Below are 22638 nucleotides of genomic sequence, written 5' to 3' on the forward strand. Positions count from 1 at the left end.
TAAGCCGCAATAATTTATTTCCCCCCAATCCTGGAAGAATTAAAAAAAAAGTTTTTGCTTGGTGGTGGAAATGCCATCTGTATCTCCAGGGGGAAGGAGTAACCACAGTTTGTGGTAGGGAGGAAGGGGGAATGGTTTCAGTTCACATCAAAAAGGGAACTTACTTAAGTCATGTTTTTTGAACTGATAGGTGGACCAAAACTTAGTTTGTCCTTTGAAATTTGTACTTCTCCAAATTTTGAGGTTCAGTTCTCCAGTCAAGTAATGTATACGGAAATGTGTGTACTAGGGCAGGGCTGGGGAACCTCTTTGTGAATGATGCCAACTATCTTTTAAACAATCTGAAATGGCTGGTTTTTTGATGAGCGCCACAACCCCAGAGTCGTTCATGACTGGACCTAACGGTCAGGGGTCCCTTTACCTTTTTACTTTGAGTAGGGGGTATTCTTCATTGTTTCCCCCCCTAACACTCTTTCTTCTTGTAAGCAACAACAAAAAAAGGACCCCCAACATTTTCTGTATTGCTATATTGTGTTTAACACTCAATTGGAAGCCGCCCAGAATGGCTGGGGAAACTCAGCCAGATGGGCGGGGTATAAATAATAAATTATTTATTATTGTTGTTGTTGTTGTTATATTGTTCTCATTTTTAAAATTGCACATATCATATTAACCTTTTAATGCATACATATTGTATCAGGGTCACAATATCTCCTAAATATAATATGTTTCTGTCAGGGAGTCACTTCTTAGGAAGGAACAGGCTGAAAGGGCAGCTACCCCAAGTAAAAAGGAAGAAGAAGATGTACAAATTACAGAGATCGAGAGTAACACAACCATTGGACACAACAAGTCTCCTCCCCGAAGTGAAGAGGAGGCCGCTGTCATCCTTCAGAGCAGCTACCGTGGTTACAGAGAAAGGAAGAAGGTGAAGGAGCAGGGCTTTAAGAATGTGGCCGGGCAGGAACCATCTCAAGAGGAGAACCTCAAACCAGCACCAGAAGCCGAAGCTGGTATGGACCATTGTAAGAAAATGGGAGATGCAGATGAAATGCAAAGCTCTCCTGTAGAGGTTGAGGTCAACGCAACTGTTGAGCTCAAGCCACCGCCTCACTCAGAAGAGGAGGCGGCTGTTATCCTCCAGAGTAACTACAGGGGTTACAGAGAACGGAAGAAGTTTAAGGATGAGCAGTGTAAGAAACTGGGAAGTACAGATAAGGGGCAGACCTCACCCCCAGAGGTCCACGTCAGTGCAGCTGCTGTGCCCAAGTCATCACCTCAGACTGAAGAAGATGTACAAATGACAGAAATTGAGATTAACACAACTGTTGGACACAACAAGTCTCCTCCCCGAAGTGAAGAGGAGGCTGCTGTCATCCTTCAGAGTAGTTACCGCGGTTACAGAGAACGGAAGATGTTCAAGGAGCAGGGCGGCAAGAATGTGGCAGGGCCAGAACCGCCTTCAGAGCAGAACCTCAAACCAGCACAAGAAGCAGAAGCTGGTGTCGACCAAAAAGGTGCAGCTTCTGTTGTGACTGAGAGCACCTCTGACTTAGATCTGAAGGCACCAGAGGAGAAGGAAGAAGTACTTCCCAGGAAACGGCAGTCTTCTGTGAAACAAAAGCTCCCGGAGGAAGGTGAGAAAAAGGCCATTTCCGACGGCTTGCCTAAGAAAGCATCTATCAGAAAGGCAAGTGAATCGAGCCAGCCAACTCTGCATGGAAGAAGGGGCTCGGAGGTGCAAAGGCCCATTGTTCCCCATGGCAGTCACCTGGAAAGAGGTTCTTTGAAACACGGCCAGCCGCCTCCCTTTGAAAATAAAGCAAGTGTAAGGAAAAGCTCTGCAAGAGGCTCTCAGAAACATATTGAAGCCAGCAAGCAAACCTCAGGAGACAAAGAGAAGGCAGCCTTAGTCATTCAGAGTAATTATCGAGGATACCGAAGGCGAGGACAGCTCAGGAAAGAAGGGAAATTGCCGGGTGGGAACCAAGAGAGAGCACACCATGAGGGGAATGGTGGAGGGAGCAGTCAAAATCCCGGTCCCAAGGCAACAATAGCGAGGCAGAGATCCAGCGCTGAGGCTGAGGGATCAAATGATGTTCCGGAAGACGGCCCAGAGAAGGACAAGTCTGATCTGGCGGCATTTTCCAGGCAGGTGAGGAGATTAGAGCTGGGGAACTTTTCCCAATCTGGGGGTTATATTCCATTCTGGGCAGCCTCCTGAGGGCCACATGCCAGTGGCAGGTAGGGCCAGAGGAAAAAGTGGGTAGAGCAATGAATGAGATTTTTACCTTTGTAATGTAGATTTTCTATATCCTCCCACATCCAGAGGTGTATTTAAGGGTTGGTGAAATCAGCTCCTGTTCTGAATTTAAAAAATATGCTTGCTAATAACAATAGTAATGCCTTTGAAAATAGTATGAGTTCAGCAGTAAGGGTTCTTGAGGTTGTCAAGATACCTATCTACAAAAGCAAAATTCTCTCTCTCTCTCTCTCTCCATCATTGCTTCTCCTGCTCCCATTGCCCAGCATTGATTTGCATTAAAGCTTGGTGTTTTTATTTCCTAGATATCAAAATTATCGGAAGACTATTTGGTGCTGCAGCAGAAGCTGAACGAAATGATTCTGTCCCATCAGCTGAGGCCTGTGATGCTCTCCAAAGACAAGCAAACAAATGGCCACCTCTCTCCTCGTGTGTGCCAGCCTGGTAAAAAATAAATAAATAAACAATCACTCTCAGCATTGAAAGGCAATATTAATCTGACTCAATGGAATATACTCTGCAACTACAGGGATGGGGAACCTGTAGCCCTACAACTCTCTTCATTCCTGAAGCGTCTCCAAGAAATTCTGGAGGGCCACAGGTTCCCTATGCCTGGCTTTAGATTACATGTATGGCTCTCCATGGGTTAAACCACAGAGCCTAGGACTTGCCGATCAGAAGGTCAGTGGTTCGAATCCCCACGACGGGGTGAGCTCCTGTTCCTCAGTTCCTGCTTCTGCCCACCTAGCAGTTCGAAAGCATGTCAAAGTGCAAGTAGATAAATAGGTACCGCTCCGGTCGGAAGGTAAATGGCGTTTCCATGTGCTGCTCTGGTTCACCAGAAGCGGCTTAGTCATGCTGGCCACATGACCCAGAAGCTGTACGCCGGCTCCCTTGGCCAATATAGTGAGATAAGCGCCCCATCCCCAGAGTCGTCCGTGACTGGACCTAATGGTCAGGGGTCCCTTTACTTTTACCTTTACCTATGGCTCTCCAAGGTGTCAGACATGTGCAATTCACCTGCCCTCTCCTTCTGCATAGCCAGGAGCAGTTTAGTCTGCCTAGTTCAGTTCCATATTCAGACTTTCTTAGCTTAGCATTACATACAACCCAGCTTCATAATTCATGGATGGAAGTTAATTTGTTTAGCATCAGACCAAAGTCTGCATTGGTTCGTACATGAGAGTAAGCTCAAATTGTCTGAAAGTGCAGCAAAACTTGACAGAGGTCTTCCTCCGGGCCTCAGTGTGCAGAAGGAAATGAAAAGGAAGTGGGGAGGGTGAGAGTCTCTCCGTTTGCTCAGGCGCAAAGAGGCTCCTCTGTTTCCAGTTATCCTATGGTCCGCATTACATGTGGACCAAGCTATGGTGAGGAACAAATACGTGTACAGTTTTGCTGCCACTTAGCAATGCCTTTGCATAATGAAAAGATCCAGTGCCGATGGAAATTGAAGTTTGCATTTTGTTTATCTTAATTACTCTTTGTTTCTGAAACCCATGAGAGCAAAAAGTGAATCGAAAGCTTCTCTTCGTTATTTTGGCAGGACCTTTCACCTTCATCATACTCTATTTGCCGATGACTTTAAGCTTTAAGCCGAATTCTAGGATTAAATTTAAAGTGAGGCCTGACAGCATGAGTAATCATTCCCAGCTAATATGGATTAAATGTTCAAAATAATATTTTGGAAAAGTAGCAAATGCCACTTTTCACAGAACACACATGAGAAAGGGATAAGAGAATGCATAGCTAAAACTGCCTTTCCTCTCCTGTCCGTTCACACATGGCAGAAAAGGAAAGAAGGGACTCAAGGTGTTTAATACCTTGAAAACTTGGTGGTGAGAGTTGTGGTCCAAAACCAGTCTGGGAAAGGCTGAATTAGACAGCAAGTCCTACTGAACTCAGTGAGAATCGCATGCGCAGGATTGAACCATTGAGCAGGTACTAAACCAAATTAAATTGCCTGTCTGCTTTCCAGCCTTAGATTAAAGCTACTTAAAAGTGAATATTTTGGTCCAAGTAGCCTTTGGATAGCAATTTTGGATACCCAGTTCATAATGCATGTTCATGAAATCTAAGTCTATTATAATACCCCCAAAAAAATTCTCCTACACACAAAATTTACCTTTCTTCGTAATATGCATTGAATGTATTATTTACCCATCCCTTACCTCATACTTTCTTTTCTTACCCACAATATAGCAAATGAAAATTGTTCTCCTTATCCTTTCAAAACTGCATATAAATAATAATGGGAGAAATGTTTCTGAACTGAGCAGCAATTTGATTGGACTCAGGGACAATATGGCCTTCACTGAATAAATGCTCTTGTGAGCAATTTGCTTTTTTAAAAAAGGTCTAGATGCCCTTTTAAAAATATTGTTTTAAATGAGGCTCTTTTTTGCATTTTTAACCTTCTAAAATGCTACTTTTTCATTTTCTTTATGTACCTGCGGGGTAGTTAGTCATCTTTTCAGCAATAATTTGATTGAGAAGCCTGATATCAAAAGCAATGGTATCTTTTTAAATATATATATATTTTAAAGTTGTCTTTCATTCCTTTTCTTTGCCCAGCAAAGGCATGGTTTAATTGCTTTTTGGAGTGGAATCGGGAGCAATAATAGCACCTTTCAAGCATTCAATTATTGGCAAAAACAGTATAGGAGCCCCAGAGGCACAAAATCATAGGCATTATGTCTCACGTCCTGTTGCCCTTTGGAAAGGCATTGATGTTCTGAACGAAGTTTAATTGGCCCATTTTTTGGTGTGGTGGGTTAAAACAAATGCATTCAGTGTAGGCCTTTGTGGGAGAAAGGGGTAATGAAGTCCTCTGTGAGCACTTCATAGGAACATCCAAAGCTGCCTTATACTGGTAGCCAGACCAAAGGACCATCTAGTCTCCCCTGACTTTCAGCAATTCTCTAGGATTTCAGGCAGGGGGAATTCCTAGTCTTTACCTGGAGATGCCAGAGATTGACCCTGGGACCTTCTGCATACAAAGCAAGTGCTCCAGCACTGAGCTATGGCCTTGAGGGCAAACTTGTCATTATGTTGGGATGGGATTCAATCGCACCTTGACACATCCAGGTTGTTCATTTGATTTGGAGCCCTTGTGTGTCTTTAAAAGGTCTGGCTTTGGGCGATAAGGACAAGAGCAGGAAAAAGGTGCACTGTAAAGTGTGAGATAAAGCTTGCTTTGATACAGCAGCATCCAGAGGCGCTAGAACTCACTATAAACACCTCCCACCTCCCTTGTTTTCTTATAATGGAAATGGAACCCACCTGAGAGGTGCTGGGACTGAGATAATAATAACACAAGGTGTGACCGGAAAGTTTGGTGAATGGTCAAAGAAATCGGACAGCGAGAAATATTCAAACATACATACCTTACAGGCTTTCAAAGTAGGCCCCCTCTGATACAATACACCATTGACAACGTTCGTGGAACTGTTGGAAACTTCTTTTCGTACTGCTTTCAGTTCCTTCGTCACAGCAGCTCGGACATGTGAAATGTTGGAAAATCAGTGCCATTTCAGTGCAGATTTCAGTTTTGGAAAAAGAAGGAAATCTGGTGGGGCCAGATCGGGAGAATATGGAGGGTGGGACAACTCAGTAACATTAGTAACGATTTCACACGGAATATGCAATTCTTCCGCCACCATTTGAAGAAGAAGAAGAAGAGTTTGGATTTGATATCCCGCCTTTCACTCCCCTTCAGGAGTCTCAAAGCGGCTAACATTCTCCTTTCCCTTCCTCCCCCACAACAAACACTCTGTGAGGTGAGTGGGGCTGAGAGACTTCACAGAAGTGTGACTAGCCCAAGGTCACCCAGCAGCTGCATGTGGAGGAGCGGAGACACAAACCCGGTTTCCCAGATTACGTGACTACCGCTCTTAACCACTACACCACACTGGCTCTTGGATGGACAAACGGCAATCCCGCATCAGTAACTCACCAACACTGTTGACATTTGCCACCATTCTGCTCGTCGATGGTCTGCCAGGCTGAGGGTCATCGTCAATGGTTTGCCACCCTTCACAGAAACACTTAAACCACTCATACACTGTCTTTCGAGTTACAGCTTCATCTCCATACACATTTGTGAGCATTTCGTGGGTTTCCGATGCCGATTGCATGTTCAAATATTTCTCGCTATCTGATTTCTGTGACCATTCATCGAACTTTCCAGTCACACCTTGTAATAAATTTTATTGTTCATACCCCACCCATCTGGCTAGGTTTCCCCAGCCACTCTGGGTGGCTTCCAGCAGAATATAGCAGCATAATAAAATGTCAGAGGTTAAAAACCTCCCGATACAGGGCTGCCTTCAGATGTCTTCTAAAAGTTGTGTAGTTCTTAATTTCCTTGACATCTGATGGGAGGGCACTCCACAGGGCGGGCGCCGCTGCCGAGAAGTTCCAATGAATTATGGCTGGAAAAAAGCCCTGGCGGCCTCTAACCTTCCCATATCCAACTCCGAATGAATTGCCATTGACTAGTCAGGGTTGTCTAATTGCGCTCCAAGCAAATCAGGATGAATGCTCAATAAACAGCTCACCTGGAAGTGACTTGAGCCCATCCTTTAAGGCCTGACAACTGGGGGCAGCCAGAGTTCCATTCCGCCTCCCAGGTAACAGCAGAGACTTGTTGAGGAGCTGGAAAAACAAGACCTAGCTAGCTTAGCTACCCAACTACCTGTTTCAGAATTCCTGAAGACACCGGCAGGGCGCCTTCCCATAATCGTCATTTAAATGCACAAATAGGAAATGTTATTGCGGCTAAAAGGTGAGGGTGGGGACAAGGTTGGGAAGAAGGGGGAAGCTGGGGTAGGGGAGGGAGAATAACGAAATCCATTGTTCTATTGTAATGATGTGAAAACCCTCATAAACTATTGGAATTTTTTTTTTTTTTAAATGAATGCACCTTTATCTTAGATTTCTCTGTCATCAGCCCTGAAAATCTGGCTGTGAAGGTGGCAGAATGCATGCTGGGCTCACAGTTGCTCCCTTTGGTTGTTTGAATAAGTGGAGAGATTGAAGTGGACTGTAGGCATCCAGTGCGTGTCATGAGTGCATCAGCCCCAGCCTCCACCACCCCCCCACAAATAAATGCTACATAGCTATGTTCTTAAGCAGTACTGAGTGCCATTAGCTTGGGGTTAGTCCTATACTCAACCCAAAAGTAAGCAGCTGTTCTGGAGTGTTTTCCACATGTCCCTGAACACAACCAGTAAACATGCAGGTAGTGTGGGATGCGGGTGGCGCTGTGGTCTAAACCACTGAGCCTCTTGGGCTTGCCGATCGGAAGGTTGGCGGTTCGAATCCCCGTGACAGAGTGAGCCTCTGTTGCTCTGTCCCAGCTCCTGCCAACCTAGCAGTTCAAAAGCATGCCAGTGCAAGTAGTTAACTAGGAAGGTAAGTGGCATTTCCGTGTGCTCTGGCATTCATCACGGTCTTCCATGTGCCAGTAGCGATTTAGTCATGTTGGCCACATGACACAGAAAGCGGCTTGTGGACAAACGCCAGCTCCCTTGGCCTGAAAGCAAGATGAGCATTGCACCCCATAGTTGCCTTTGACTGGACTTAACCACCCGGGGGTCCTTTACCTTTACCTTTTACAGTAGTTCCAGCACAAGCTGTGTATTCCAACTGATCATCTAGGATGGGGTCAACTGTACAAGTGGAGAAACGATACCAGTCTCCTTTTTTGTTCTGTCTAAACAGTATAGTGTGCATTATAACAGTTCCAAAAAGTCACAAATTTGAGCTCTTATTTCATTGCACAGTTGTATTTCCATGTCCCTTCTTTAGTACATTATATATGTATGTACAGAAGAGAGGGCCTTCTTTGTAGTGGCCTCCTGATGGAAGCATGCCTGATGCTGGCATTGTTGTCTTCTCAATGCAAGGTTAAAATAAAACCTTTTTATTTGCCCGCACATATTACTTTAAGAAAGTTTGAGCATGCTAAATGGATTTATTCCTCTTAACCATATTGTGTTTCTGTAGTTTTAAATTTCTTGGTATACTGCCCTGGAATCTGTGGTGGGCAGTTTATATTTTTAAAAAATAATAGCAATACATTCTTTTTTCATTATCAGTGTCCTGTAATATAGAGATTATGATCTATTATGGATTTAAAAAAAATATACTGTAATGGGGGGATGAAGTAATATGTTAGGTGATAACTAGAAACATTGATTATACAATAAATAAAACGGGTATCCTGACCTTTTCTTTATTAATAAAATAAAAATATTTGCCCCCCACAGCAATGATTTTGCTTTTTCAGCTGGTCCATCTATCAGAGACAAAGACCTGCCTCTAAGTGGAGTATGAATTAAAACCAACACATCTTCTTTCCTACCCTTTAGAAAGCAAATACTTTCTTCAAGAATATTTCCTGCTGAATAGCATCCTTGTGGAACCCGTTTCTGATAAAGGCATTAATCAGCAAACGGCAACAACTCCTAATCTTTTGTTTTCCTTTAAATCAGTTGGCATTTCAATTTCCATAATTACTGTAATAGTTCAAGTGATAATTGTACATGTTTCCTTCAACTTCACTTGTTCTGTATGGCATCTTACAGCTGTGATATGTGAATCCAAAAATAGTACTTTGTATGCCAAACAGGAATGCTTGTCTGCCTCTAGCTATGAATAGGAGCACATTACTCATCTTTGACAACCCACGATGGCTATTGTGTTAACTTTTGATTTTAGCTATATTTCCTGTAGATTATTTTTGTTGGCCACCCAAGGTGAAAGGGTAGCAGGGAAACAAGTTGATGTGTTATGGCTGAGAATTTAATGTTTTTAAATAGCCACTTTAAGGAAGAGGAGGTTTCGGAGCATTGTTGTCCTGTGCTTGGCTGCACAGGGGCACATTTATCAGCACATGGAATTGGTATGACGAGTATTAACATAATATTAACTCTCATAATTTTCCTAGGTCACCATAATCAGTTTAGACCCTGGTGTCTGAAACTTCCATTCATGGTTTGGAACAAAACACAGTTTCCTGTTTCGTCTGAATACAGGGAACCGTGGCTTAAACAAATGTAGTTAACAAGCCAGGATCTCAAACCATTATTTGATATTCCAGTTTGTTAACTGCCTGTGGTTTTCCATAATATATGAAATGGGAAATGGTGGTTTGATTCCAAAGATTAAGAGAACCTTCACATTTTCACCTCCCAGGTACAAAGGAGATGGAAAGGAAAATTTGAGGATGTGGGCCCTGGGACTCACTACAGCATATTCCCATTGCTACTAACCATGATTTGTTGTGATATCTGAATGTGGCCTTAGTCATTACACTGCAACAGCACAAGTGTGTGTGTGTGTGTGTGTGTCCCAATGAAAGAGTTTTAAGTGAGATTCTAATCTAGCACTGACTATCTACTTTAAATTAAAGACTCTGGCTCATATTTGCTTTCAGTGTAGTAAAATTAATTAATTGCATTGAAATTTCATTGTCTAAGGTAAATTGACTACACCTTGGTTTAGAAAAGCGCCATTGTTCTTCAAAAGGCAAAATGTTAAGAGATAATTGTCCATTCATTAAATTAGGCACCGTCTGCATTCCAGATAAGAAGCTAGAACAATAAATGTAATCATTACTCAACTACGTTGTAAATTAACATTATTCCTTCTGGTCCTCCAATATATCAGTGACCTTTCCAAGGCTGCATTTATCACACATAACAAAGAAAAAGTTATACAGCTAATTTTGCTGGTGCTTACACTGATGTATTGCTGATCATTTTGATTATAAATGCTTGTGCCACTTTCTTAATTAAAATGGTATTATGGTGGTGGGTGAATAGCATTTTCCTTACCACCAGGGATGAAAGCTTCTGTGAAGCATAAGAGAGCAAATACTTCCTTTTCCTATCCATATAGGTCAAACCAAGGTGAACGCAGCAAAGAACCTGGGGGCCATTCATATGAGCATGTCGCATTAAGATGGTGTAACTTCAGTTGGGCAAAGGGGACGATTGTCCCAGGCACAATCCAGACTGAAGATTGGGTCCAACACTAGTTATGCTCACAGCAGAGCCGTTGAAATTAATGGACATGACTACCTTAGGTCCATGAATTTCAGTGGGTCTACTTTGAGTAGAACATAGCTGACTACAACCCAATATTGCAACATTAAAGAAGCAGAGGACCTTTGGGTCTGAAATTTCAGCGGTGCCCTTTGCAATGCTAAATTTTGGCACCACCACAACCACCTCTTGCCTTCCATTCTACGTCATAGTTGCACCCCCCCCCCAAGACTCCACACCCAGTGCGGTCAAACCTGTTGCGCTCCCCTAAATGTGTCTCTGCTTGAAGGTCTTGTAACTGTGTCCTAGTCATTGGAGGTTTCTGTCCCTCTCTTATACATTAATGCTAAAACTCAGGACCATGCCATGAAGCTGAATGACAGAAGACAAATAAAAGTATTTACTTACACAGTGCACAGTTAAACATTTTCTCCCACGGGCTATAGCGATGGCATACCCCACAGGTGTCCCTGGAAAACCAGGACACCCTGTTTTTTATTGCGAGAGAACGGCAGCCATTACGATTGCTGTGATCTCGAGCGATTTCCTTCCCGAGAAAAACACTTCTTTTGGAGGGGGGAGCACAACTCCAGTGTCCCAAAATGCACAGATGAGAATGACAAGGTGGACAAACAGAGAGACACTCACGTCCTGCTTGCACACTTCCCAAAGAGATCTGTTTGGCCACTGTAAGAAGAGGACGTGATTCGTTGGGCCTTTGCCCTTAATCCAGCCTGCCTCTTACGTTCCTAGGTGATAAAACTCTGTTTGGGCAATACCAGTTCAGTCTGCGGATGTGGAGGGAGGTGTCACATGAATGTGTGATCCTCCGTAGAAGAAGAAAATCCGCTCTGCATAAAACAAACTAGACACCAAAGAGCAATCCGTGAGCTGAGCCTTGTCACTGACATGCTGCTTTCCTATGTGTATAGATGTCTCGGAGATTGTTCCGGGATAGATTCCAACACCTGTGGCCTGAAGTGACATGTCCCAGACACAGGCATACCACCTCTAGAAGAATTAGGTTTATCTTTGCAATTATAAATAAATGCTAAACTCTGCAATATTTCCTTTTCAGATCTGAATGTATATTTCCAGGTGTAAATGAAAAGCTAAATATCAGTCTCTGAGAGGCTTAGCTTGGGCAAGACCAGGCAGAATAGCAGTCTGGGAGGTTACCAGCTATTGAAAACTGCTTGAAGTATATGAGTGAAAAATTGGAGTGTATGGCTGTAGCTGATTGGAAAGGAACAGTGCCCAGGTCTTACTCCTTTGCACTGAGATATTATAATGTCAAGAGCTATAAATGCGAATGCATACCACCTTTTTTTGGGGGGGGGGGAAACTCACCAGATTTTAAAATATGCATTAATTCAGTTTTCTGCTTTATTAACTTTTTTAACCACTGTATTAAAGAGAGGGAGAAAATGCTCTCTGAAGGCAAGAGTCCCTTCTGAATACACACTCTAAATGTCGTACTTTGGGGTTGAAGAACTGTATCAGCAAATTCAGAGAATTCTGAAGGATAGCTGTGTTTTGGTTTGTGTACTGTTTCAGGAAGAGTGAATTAAGTAAGGTCACATTAAAACACAGACCAATTTCTTACCCTTTCCTAACCTTGAGGTGTCTGGCTAGCTGCTTCCAGTTTACAAAAGCTTCTGTCCCTGTTTGTCTTGAGGGCATAAGTCAAGTGACGGGTTATTTGTGGATTTGCTGAACATTTAGAACCCCTAAACATAAGCTGAGATAGTTGTTGCAGCGTGTGCACATGACTGAGTTTGCTCCAGAAGCAATATAAGAACATATAAGAATTTTCCACCTGTGCCATCTTTTTAATTCTTTTAATGTCGTAATAGCAGCCATGGGAAACAATGATATGAGACAGCCATTTTCTGTAGGTTTTGATGGTGTTAGCAGATCTTGGAAATATGCACTGCCATTCTTTAAAGGGCTTGATGTATCTCAAAGTATTTCATAGAATCGTAGGACTGTAGATTTGGAAGGGACCCTGAGGATCATCTAGTCCAAACCCCTTCAATGCAGGGATCCTGCCCACATTTCTCTTGTGTAAAATAAAGGTATTTTCCTCTCTTGCAGTCGCTTCCAAATCAGAGGATGCTCACTCTGTGCAAAGGAGCCCAAGGAGGCCCCAGAAACCCAAGACACTAAACAACCCCGAAGACTCAACATATTACACTCTCATACATGTAAGCATTACTGTCAAACGATATGGCTAAAATCTGCCCCTTTAGCTTGTAGTTGAATGAGCAGCTCTAATTCAAGACTAATATTGGTGAGTTGAATGTTGGTGTGATGTATGTTCTTCCAAGGTCAATCCCCAAAACTCTGGCCTTCAAATGCTTAGATATGTACCCCGAAACCAGAATGTTCATTGCAATTCCACATTTTGGAATCCCATTGTTTCTGAGCATCTGCACCAAGGCAGCGTCGTAGTGCTGCAACTTATTTTCTCAAAGTGAGAGGTAATCGCAAAAGGGAAGGACTGAGGTCAACTATCTGCCACAGCTTTCCAAATCTGACCCTTCTGCTGCTTAAAAGGGGAAAGGGGAGGGGGGGCGGTGATCAGATATGTCAGAAGAAAATGGAAAAAGCTGTTTTGTAGGTTCCTCTTAAGAGCAATTAAGCCCACTTGCTAGAGGCACATGCATACTATTGACCTACTTAGCAGCAGGTGACAGAATACATTTGCTTAGTCAGGCTGCCGCTATTGCTGGCACTCAAAAGTACAGCAGAGGAATTGGAAGAAGAGGAGAGCAAAACAAGGGTGGAACTAGATGTTCTGGAGCAGCCACTGTTTCACGTATCTTTGCTCCCTCTTTTTCACCCATCTGTGAAGATAAATGCATGATGCTGTGACGTCCTTGCCCTGTTTGTTTCTCCTCCACACCACTGGGAGACAATGATGTAAGCCAAGGGCATGAGATGAAAGGCACAGTGATGTATCCTGTGGCATCATATCCTGTGACATAATAGGCAGAGAGAGAGAGAGAGAGAGAGAGAGAGAGAGAGAGAGGGAGGGAGGTGGACATGCTCCATGTCTGTTACAATGGCATGGTTTGTGTGTCACGTTAAGCCCAAACCATGGCTTAGCATGCTGCTCCTGGACAAGACATCACAGCTGCTTCACTCCTCCCAAATCATTTTGCCTCTACCCCGCACTGAGCTAAGCCATGGTATGGCCTAACATGGCATCCAAAGCCAGACTCTTCAGCATACAGTGGTTAAGAAATATATTGCATAAAAGTAATAATGACGATGGTTTAAAAGCTTTTGAGGATAAGAGGACATTACAATTGTCCAAGAATTGATGTTTCACCAGGTACATCTTCTCAAATGCCACTGCGTTTGCATGCTTCAGTATTTCACCATAGCGGTTAGTGTGGCTTACAAAAAAAATTGTGACATCTCTGAAATATAGACAGTGAGGTTGGGCTGGAGGGTTAGGTCAAGCCATCTGTGAATCTTAAATCAGTTTTTTTAAAAAATGAAATCACAGAGAACTCCCTCAAGTTTCAGGAGTGGCATGGAAGAGTCTGTAACCTGAAGGAGGGGAAGGAGTGGGTGGCAGAGGGAAGGGGATGAGATCATGATGCACATCTTTGGGTCACAGAAAAGGACCATAAATTAACATTTGTACAGACTATATGATCATAGTTATAACCACTCCAAAATTTGTGTTTTCAGAAATCAGTCCAGGATGAAAAGCGGAAACCAAGAAAAAACAGGTAGCTTTTCTTGTTGCTTCAGAAAGGCACAATTGTATGTTGGTGTGACAACTAGGGGGAATTGTTAATTGATATTTAAGGAAAGGAATGTTGTTACATGATCATTGCTGAAGACAAACATTTGCAGGGTCGAATTCTTGCCTTTTGATTAGGACAAAATTTGTTACTGAATTCTGAACATTGGTTTATTTATGCACCCCATCTACTTGCCCCAGGGAGACTGTGAAACACGTGAACAGGAAACCAATTTTTTTAAAAAAAATAAAAATAAATTGTGGGGGATAAGAGTAGACAAGCATAATCTAGTCATGGCCAAGGTGCAGGCCTTTGGGAAAGCCTTAATGACTCATTTGTTCTCTGTTGCGTTTGCTTAAATAATTTTTATTGGGTTTCTGAATTGAATTGGTTTTAGCTGTAATACTTAATGGAGTTTAGTATTTTACTGAGGTGAATGTTTCTCAGTGCCATGGCTGATTCCATTAGTGGTTATCACAGTTTTGAGTTGGGGGGTTCTTTTGGTGTTGCTGTTACCAATGTTAATATATTCTATGGAACACCCGCCCCCCTTGAGAGTGTTTTGACGCTCAAAGGTGGCCTATCAGTGTTTAAAATAAATAAAATTAAATCACAGTTTCACTGTGGCATCACACACCTATCTGTAAATTAGGTTAGCTTTTTTAAAAAAAATCAAAGAAAATGCTTAACAAACAAAAATATTGATGATCCTTAAATGTCCATATTTTCATTTACAATCTTTATACATGTTACATTTTCTCCTCTAAGGCTAACAGCATTTGAGGGGGCAGGGAATTTGACCCACAACGAAGGCACAGGGGGGAACATTGGGTCTTTGCCTCCTCGCCCCACTGCCATCAGCCATACTCCTCATGGCTGCCTTTGAAGAAGCATGTTACGTTAGGGATTCCTGTCAGGAAACTCCAGTGTTTAGCAGTGTTGGAGGTTGTATGCTTCTGAATACCTGTTGCTGAGAATCACAATCTAGTCTTGCAGTCATGTCCTGCTTACAAGCTTCCCACTATGAGAACAAGATGTTCAAGTAGACAAACCTTTGGCTTCATCCAAGAGGGCTTTTTAATATTCTTACGCAGACCCTCCAAGTGTCCCTATTTTCCAGGGACAGACCCAGTTTTACAGAAGCCGTCCTGGTTTCTGATTTGATCCCAGGACACCCCACTTTTCCTTAAGGTAAAGGTAAAGGGACCCCTGACCATTAGGTCCAGTCGCAGACGACTCTGGGGTTGCAGTCCTCATCTCGCTTTATTGGCTGAGAGAGCCAGCGTACAGCTTCCGGGTCATGTGGCCAGTATGACTAAGCTGCTTCTGGCGAACCAGAGCAGTGCACAGAAACGCCGTTTACCTTCCCACTGGAGTGGTACCTATTTATCTACTTGCACTTTGATGTGCTTTTGAACAGCTAGGTTGGCAGGAGCAGGGACCGAGCAACGGGAGCTCATCCCATTGTGGGGATTCGAAATGCCGACCTTCCGATCAGCAAGCCCAAGGCGCTGTGGTTTACACCACAGCGCCACCCACTTCCACTTTTCCTTAGGGCATCCTTATTTTCATTGGAGAAATGTTGCGGGGTATGTAACATGTAGTGTGGTCTCTTTGCCGTCAGACTGACTAAAGCCCTCATCACCCTCTTGCAGCCAGTTGAAGGGTTCCTCTAACTGTGCAAACACCAGCACGCCTTTCACTTTGCTGTGGTCTCCAGTACCGTCCACCAAGATCTACCAATAATTTACAGAAAATAAAATAAAAATCAGTGGCATGGATTGTGGCAGGAGGTGCTGTACATGAATCGAATCCTTTTATTTTATAAGCGCTCTCCGGCCCTGTGCTGAAACAGTTAAACATATAGATGGTGATTATCTCTGTGCTCCTTATTGATCAGCCTAAGGCATTCATTCATTTCTGAGCCTGACTTGCCTCTGATAATGTCACATTTTCACTGATACCGCAAAATGCTGAATTTCAATGCCTTGCAGCCTTGGCTTAGCAGAAGCCTTGCCTACGAAATTGCAAAGTGGAGTGCATTTTGGTGTTAAATGCATAAATCCTTAGAAATAGGGGCTTATAAAGGGAGTTCTAATACAGCCCTAATTATATCAGTAAGAGTAGCATTGCGGAAAATTGCCCAATAATTGTAGAGCCTTTCAGTCCTGGTACAGCGTTGAAGTACACCCAGCACAGATTTTCTGTATACCTTCCAAAAGACCCAATCTCTGGCAACAGCAGTGGGTGTTTTAAATGACCAGTGTTTTGTTTTTCTATCCTGCAGTAAGACTTGGGGGAGCAATTTTTTATTCAGAATTCTGAGGATTCCCATTGCATCTGTCTGGAACTCAAGGACTACATTTTTAGGCACTATATAATTTATGGAGTGCTTTCTAATAACTGTCCTTAAGCCTAGCAATGCACAAAGACTGAATAACGACCTCAGGTCCATTTCCCACAGATACTAATTTCTATGTGTGTATGTCCCAGAAAAGTGTTACATACAGAATGAGTAAAATAATGTGAGATGTTTTTATTGGATCAGACCTTCTGCAGGATGTAGAAGTTTGCCCAGCCTTTCAGCGTTGTTAGAAGATGGTCATTAAAAAATATCTGGTAGAAAAACATATTTCCATCATAAGGATGTTTGACTGTTCAATGCAGAGATGACAGACAGATCGCTCCAAGTCTTGTTCCTGCCCATTTTCGCTTTGGACACAAAGGGATCCATTTCCTCATAAATAGTAGATTCTGCTGCCCCCTCCCAAATTCAAATCTGTATGGATATAATTAAAAGTAGATGCTCACAAACGGGCTTTCAAAGCCTTTTAAGAACACGATGCCCCTGCCCCCATTATCAATAAACATGCATATTATCCCACTGCCGATTTTTGAATGAATACTGTACTTTGTAGACCATATAAGGTATGTGATGTGGCTCTTTAAGTAGCTGATAAAAAACAATGACTGCAGCTTTACATTTATATTGAAAAGCATTTTTCTAGCTGTCTTTTGTTGTACTCCGCTGTTGCTTTGCAGATCTATTCCAACCAAGGTATGACATTTCCATTGTATTCTTATAATAATAATTTCTTCTCTTTTCCATATAGAAAGTTATATTTGTTGCTTAACAATTATATTATATTCCAATTCCACAAAACTAGTGACTTCCTGGTCACCTGACATCGAAGTTCATAACCCAAATTACATACAATTGCACCTTAAGGTTCTGTCTTATCTAATTTCATCCTCTCTAACATGTTTCTTAATATATTCTGCTATTTTCTTACACTTCAAACCCCGTTGTGGTCTTCACATATGGGAAATAACTTTTTATATAGACTAGAAAGGGTTTCCAGCCTTCTTTAAAAGATTCTAAATGTGTATCTTTTATCAGTGCCATCAATTTTACCATCTCTGCATATTCCAAGATATGACATCTCCATTGCAGAATGTCTTTTGACTGTATAAGATGACACAGAATAGGAATTTACCATATTGTTTGTTTGTTTGCTTGCTTGCTTGCTTGCTTGTTTGTTTTAGTCTGGGCAAGATACTAGATGTAGAAGATCCTTATTACCAAGAATTTTCATCCACTGATTTAATCTCAAATGCAAGTAATACCTGCACACGAGAAAAGACACCGCCAACAGAGCCCAGAACTGAAACATTAAGCGTTAGTGAAGGGTAAGTTATACCAAACAATTGTCAAACACTTTGAAATTCCACTAAATTAAATGGGACCTATCCTCAAGTCTTCCAGTGAAATCAGTAGTTTAGCTGCTTAGCTGCAACTGGATCATGCAGATTATCCAGAAGAAGGAACTACAGACAGCTTAATTTGCAAACGTGTATATTGTATTTTATCTAAACTATTTCCATCCTGTTTTTCTGAGGTACACACAAGTTAGCTCATCACAATGTTATTCAAAGACACTTATAGATATGGATTGTATACTGAGTTCACATTAGCATCAGGAGGCTTCAGGCCAAGACTAAACTGTTCCCTTTATTTCAGTGAGGTCTAAGCTCCGCTTAACTGGTCTCGAACTATACTTTATACAGCAAAAATCAATATTAAAAGGTAGACCCAGGCTGCAGTCCTTTGCACCTTTGTATATTCGGGTCTTGCATCCATGTAAACAGACTGCATGACTGAAAGCAGGGATGTAAGAAAGCATTGTTTTCCATTCTGTCCTAAATTCATAGCATGCAGCGCTGTTTCTCTTCCATTGCAGTTCATCTTATGCCAAAAGCTGAATTATTCATCTTGCTCTCTGCTGTGGCAGAATTATATAACTTTTGTAATTCATCACATTATTCCACCCCAATCATTTCCATGCAAAGGAATCACAATGCAAAGGGGGAAATAAAAGTAATAAATTACGTATCGCTTGTGAACTGAAAGCAACAGCGAATACCAACTGCATTCACTGGATTGATTTCCATTCTGGCCATGGAATGAATAAGCTAACATTGGCCTTTTCCATTCCTGTTTTCATCAGAGTTCTCTGACATCCCTAATCAAAAGTCACAGTGGCACAAGCCACGAGCCATGTTCACAGCAGGAGCCAGGCCTTTCTAGTGCTCTCTTTCAGCCTGACCGAAGGCCTTCATGAACCAAGAAGCCTTAGGCTCTTGAACTGGAACTCAGAGGTGAAGAAAAATAAATGCATGTCCATAGGACAGTCACTTGAAAAGGCCCCATTCACAGTGAAAGAGAGAGAAGGAAGGAAGGAAGGAAGGAAGGAAGGAAGGAAGGAAGGAAGGAAGGAAGGAAGGGAGGGAGGGAGGGAGGGGAAGAAAGAAAGAAAGAAAGAAAGAAAGAAAGAAAGAAAGAAAGAAAGAAAGAAAGAAAGGAAGGAAGGAAGGAAAAAGGATCTGGAGTATGGTGCTCCAGTCATCATTGGGTGTGGATACTGCTGAATGGGTCCCAGCTATGGGCAACCCTCTAAAGCTCCACCCACCTTGATGCCCTCCTATACAAAGCAAGCCAAAAGTGAGAGGTTAGGGCATGGGTAGGCAAACTAAGGCCCGGGGGCTGGATCTGGCCCAATCACCTTCTAAATCCGGCCCACGGATGGTCCAGGAATCAGCATGTTTTTACATGAGTAGAATGTGTCCTTTTATTAAAAATGCATATCTGGGTTATTTGTGGGGCATAGGAATTCGTTCTTTCTTTCTTTTTTCTAAATATAGTCCAGCCCCCCCACAAGGTCTGAGGGACAGTGGACCAGCCCCCTGCCGAAAAAGTTTGCTGACCCCTGGGTTAGGGTGATGTCAGCAGTATCCAGGGTCCCTCTTCTACGTGAGGTTTTGTGGATGAATTGTGAGTCTGGGCCCTGGGTGAGAGCAAGAGTGGATGGGTTGAGTCCTGACTGAGTGCCAGAAGGCCGAGAAGGGAAGTGTATCAGAAAGAGAATGAATTGATACTGGTCTATATTTATTAGAAATGTGTGTGAATGTAACTGTGTTTCTTGTTGTTTAACTTGTCTTTTGTTGATTTACATTTCTGCACCCTGCTTAGAGATATTTTTTATATATTAAGCAGTACAGAAATGGTCTAATTAAAATAAAAAAAGAAATATATAGAATCATAGAATCATAGAATTGGAAGAGACCACAAGGGCCATCGAGTCCAACCCCCTGCCAAGCAGGAAACACCATCAGAGCACTCCTGACATATGGTTGTCAAGCCTCTGCTTAAAGACCTCCAAAGAAGGAGACTCCACCACACTCCTTGGCAGCAAATTCCACTGTCGAACAGCTCTTACTGTCAGGAAGTTCTTCCTAATGTTTAGGTGGAATCTTCTTTCTTGTAGTTTGGATCCATTGCTCCGTGTCCGCTTCTCTGGAGCAGCAGAAAACAACCTTTCTCCCTCCTCTATCTGACATCCTTTTATATATATATGGTGAGAGGTGCTCTCTAATATCTTGGTTTCCTCCAAGAGCACCTGGATCTGGTCCATAAAGTCTTACATTTCTTATGGTTTAGCATAGTTGGGGCTAAGGAGACAGATAACACAGCTGCTGAATCGTACCAAGAGGATCATTCCCTGCCAATTCAACATTTTCACTGCACCCTGCTTTAGTTCCCAGCTTTTATGTGATGTCTCTCTCACTGCATACATTGTGCAGTTTCCACCTGCTGCAGAAGGGGGCTGGGAGGGAGAGGGAGAGTGAAGCAGCTGCAGGGAGGAGAGGGGTGAGGGTTTGGTTTGTTTTATTGCCAAAGGTCAAGGTTCAGTAGTTGATTAACAAAGTTTTCCAAAGTAAATGTGTTGATTTCTTATTGCAAAAGCACTTCTGTTTCCCTTCTTCCTAGGCCAAGGGTCACAGAGACTCCAGTGGAAGAGAACAAAAGCAAGGATAATCCTTATGACTACCAAAAATTGTTACGGAAGACCTCTCAGCGCCGGCGCCTTATCCAGCAGTATTAGCTGCTGCTGCTGCTGTTATTTGGTTTTCATCAGCATAAGCTTCTCCTCCTTTTTTTGTATGGTTTTATACTGTGTCCTTTTCTTTTTAATCTCTTCCCCCACCCCGCAATTCTCTCTGGCATTTTAAATCAACTGTGTGCTTACGTTTGTGGACACACAAGATTGTAGCGCCTTACAGGGAAAGATGTCAGGGTTTACAGAGTACTGTAAATTGTTAGGTGGGGTTTTTTTTTAAAAAAATGTAAATGTGTGAAAAATTATTTTATTAGTATGCTGTAACTTATTAAAAGTCTAGATAACTGAAAAAGCAAATCATTGTTCTCTTCTCTTTTTCTCCCCTATCATTTTTCTACAGTGAAAACTCAAAGGTGGGTCTTCCTTTAGACTAGGTTTGTCTGCTGACCTTTGAAACTCTCAGGCACATTATATCTTGTTAAAATGGAGCTATTTCAATTCACGCAAATACATAAACAAAAAGCAAACCATAAACATCTGGTACAATTTAACAAGGAACTAATTTGAGCCAGCTTTCGGCATACTGAGTACCCGTTCATACCCCAAAAAACAGGAAATGCAAAGTGTGTTTGATAGCAAAATTCTGCCAGAAGGATTCCGTGGGAAGAAGGCAAAACACCATTCAGTTTGTTAAGGGTTGTAGGTAGACATTGTGTTCCTGCTTTTTCTCGCTTCTAATCCGTTTGGTAGAGGTCCAGATTCTCCTGAACACCATTAGTCTTTGTTGGGATTCACAATGGTTAGGGAAATATGAATTGGTTTATTTCCTGCCGGTTACTTTGGGCAGAAGAGAGAGAAACAGATTCTTCAATAATTTCACCTATTTTGAAACAAATGGAAATATTGAGTGCTGCTAGCATTCCAGTTTCTGCACCAGTGATTTATAATTGACTGGTAGGTTCTTCACAGAGGGGAAGAGACAGTGACTCCCATTTTCAAACCAGATGTTTTCTCAGAGCTACTTGAGGTGTGTGCTGCCAGCAAGCCCTTCTGCCATTCCTTAGGCATACACACAACCATTTTAAAAGCAGATCTTCACTTTCCATTCCATTGGTATGCGTGTGCTTTTTCTTTCTTTTACAGTGTACATTTGAAAGTTGCTGGAAGGAGGGGTGTTCAATTGCTGAAACTGAAAATCCCCTTTAAAATGTAGGTTTTGTTTTCATTAGCATACTTCTACAAAAAAGAGGGGGAGAAGCAAGACCAAAGGGGGCGACTGAGCCCAGTGGCGTAGCGTGGGGGGTGCAGGGGGGCCCAGCCGCACCGGGTGCAACATCTGGGGGTTAGGGTTAGGGGGCACAAATCCACAGGTTAGGGGGCGCAAATCCACGGGTTAGGGGGCGCAAATTACTTGCCTTGCCCCGGGTGCTGACAACCCACGCTACGCCACTGGCTGAGCCACAGTCAACCAGAGACAAACTCAGGAGATGACTTTTAGGAAGCTACGATGTCCCATTGCTCCTGTTCCCTGTCTGTCAACTGGGGAATATTAATGACCTAGATCAGCCTTGGCCAGTCTGGCCCCCTTCAGATGTTTTGGACTTTGATTCCTATCAGCCCCTGCCAGCATGTGACGGAGGATGCTAGGTTGCCAAAGGCTGGCCTACGTTGCAGGACTGCTGTGGCAATGAGTGCACCTTGCATACTGGAAGTCGGAATATATTTTATTTGCAGTTTTTTATGTTTGTACTGATGTCTTTTATTCCTGTATGACTAGTTCAGTCATGCCCATTAGTATTTTTTTAGAATTGCTAAATAAACACAAATATAAAAATGACCGTTTAAGTGGGAACCTCAGTCCAAGCAACGTTTGGTTTAATTCCAGTGAAAGATAAATCTATTGGGGGAGGAGAATGTACAAGATTCTCTTGCATTGAAGCCCATGTTCCTCTTTTACTTTTATGTGCTTGTCAACTGGAAGCTTTCATCAAACTCGGGGACTTCCGGGTTGGCGCCATCGCCGAATGGCGGACTCCCTCCGAGCTCCGGAGGGAGTCTGCTCGGCAGGGGCTGGGTCCTACCGCGCCGGCGACGCGGGGACCCTTAGAAACCACGGGAACGGATCCCGTGGACATGGTGACTCGGCTGGCACCGTTATCGCTCTCCCG

At 42.8% G+C, this 22638-nt stretch overlaps 1 protein-coding gene across 2 annotated transcripts in view; it reads left to right on the top strand.

The window, feature by feature from the left end:
- MYO3A (myosin IIIA) overlaps positions 1-20799 on the top strand; it is a 113740-nt gene extending 92941 nt beyond the window's left edge. For both annotated transcript variants that reach the window (XM_082193738.1, XM_082193737.1), the window contains 6 exons: positions 739-2155; positions 2569-2707; positions 12409-12518; positions 14017-14057; positions 17619-17762; positions 20401-20799. In XM_082193738.1, the coding sequence (XP_082049864.1) occupies positions 739-2155; positions 2569-2707; positions 12409-12518; positions 14017-14057; positions 17619-17762; positions 20401-20515 (1966 nt within the window). In that variant the 3' untranslated portion in view covers positions 20516-20799. The remainder of the gene's footprint in view (positions 1-738; positions 2156-2568; positions 2708-12408; positions 12519-14016; positions 14058-17618; positions 17763-20400) is intronic.
- The last annotated feature ends 1839 nt before the right edge of the window (positions 20800-22638 follow it).

The sequence above is a fragment of the Podarcis vaucheri genome, assembly GCF_965113315.1.
Source record: "Podarcis vaucheri genome assembly, chromosome: 12".
Taxonomy (NCBI): Eukaryota; Metazoa; Chordata; class Lepidosauria; order Squamata; family Lacertidae; genus Podarcis; species Podarcis vaucheri.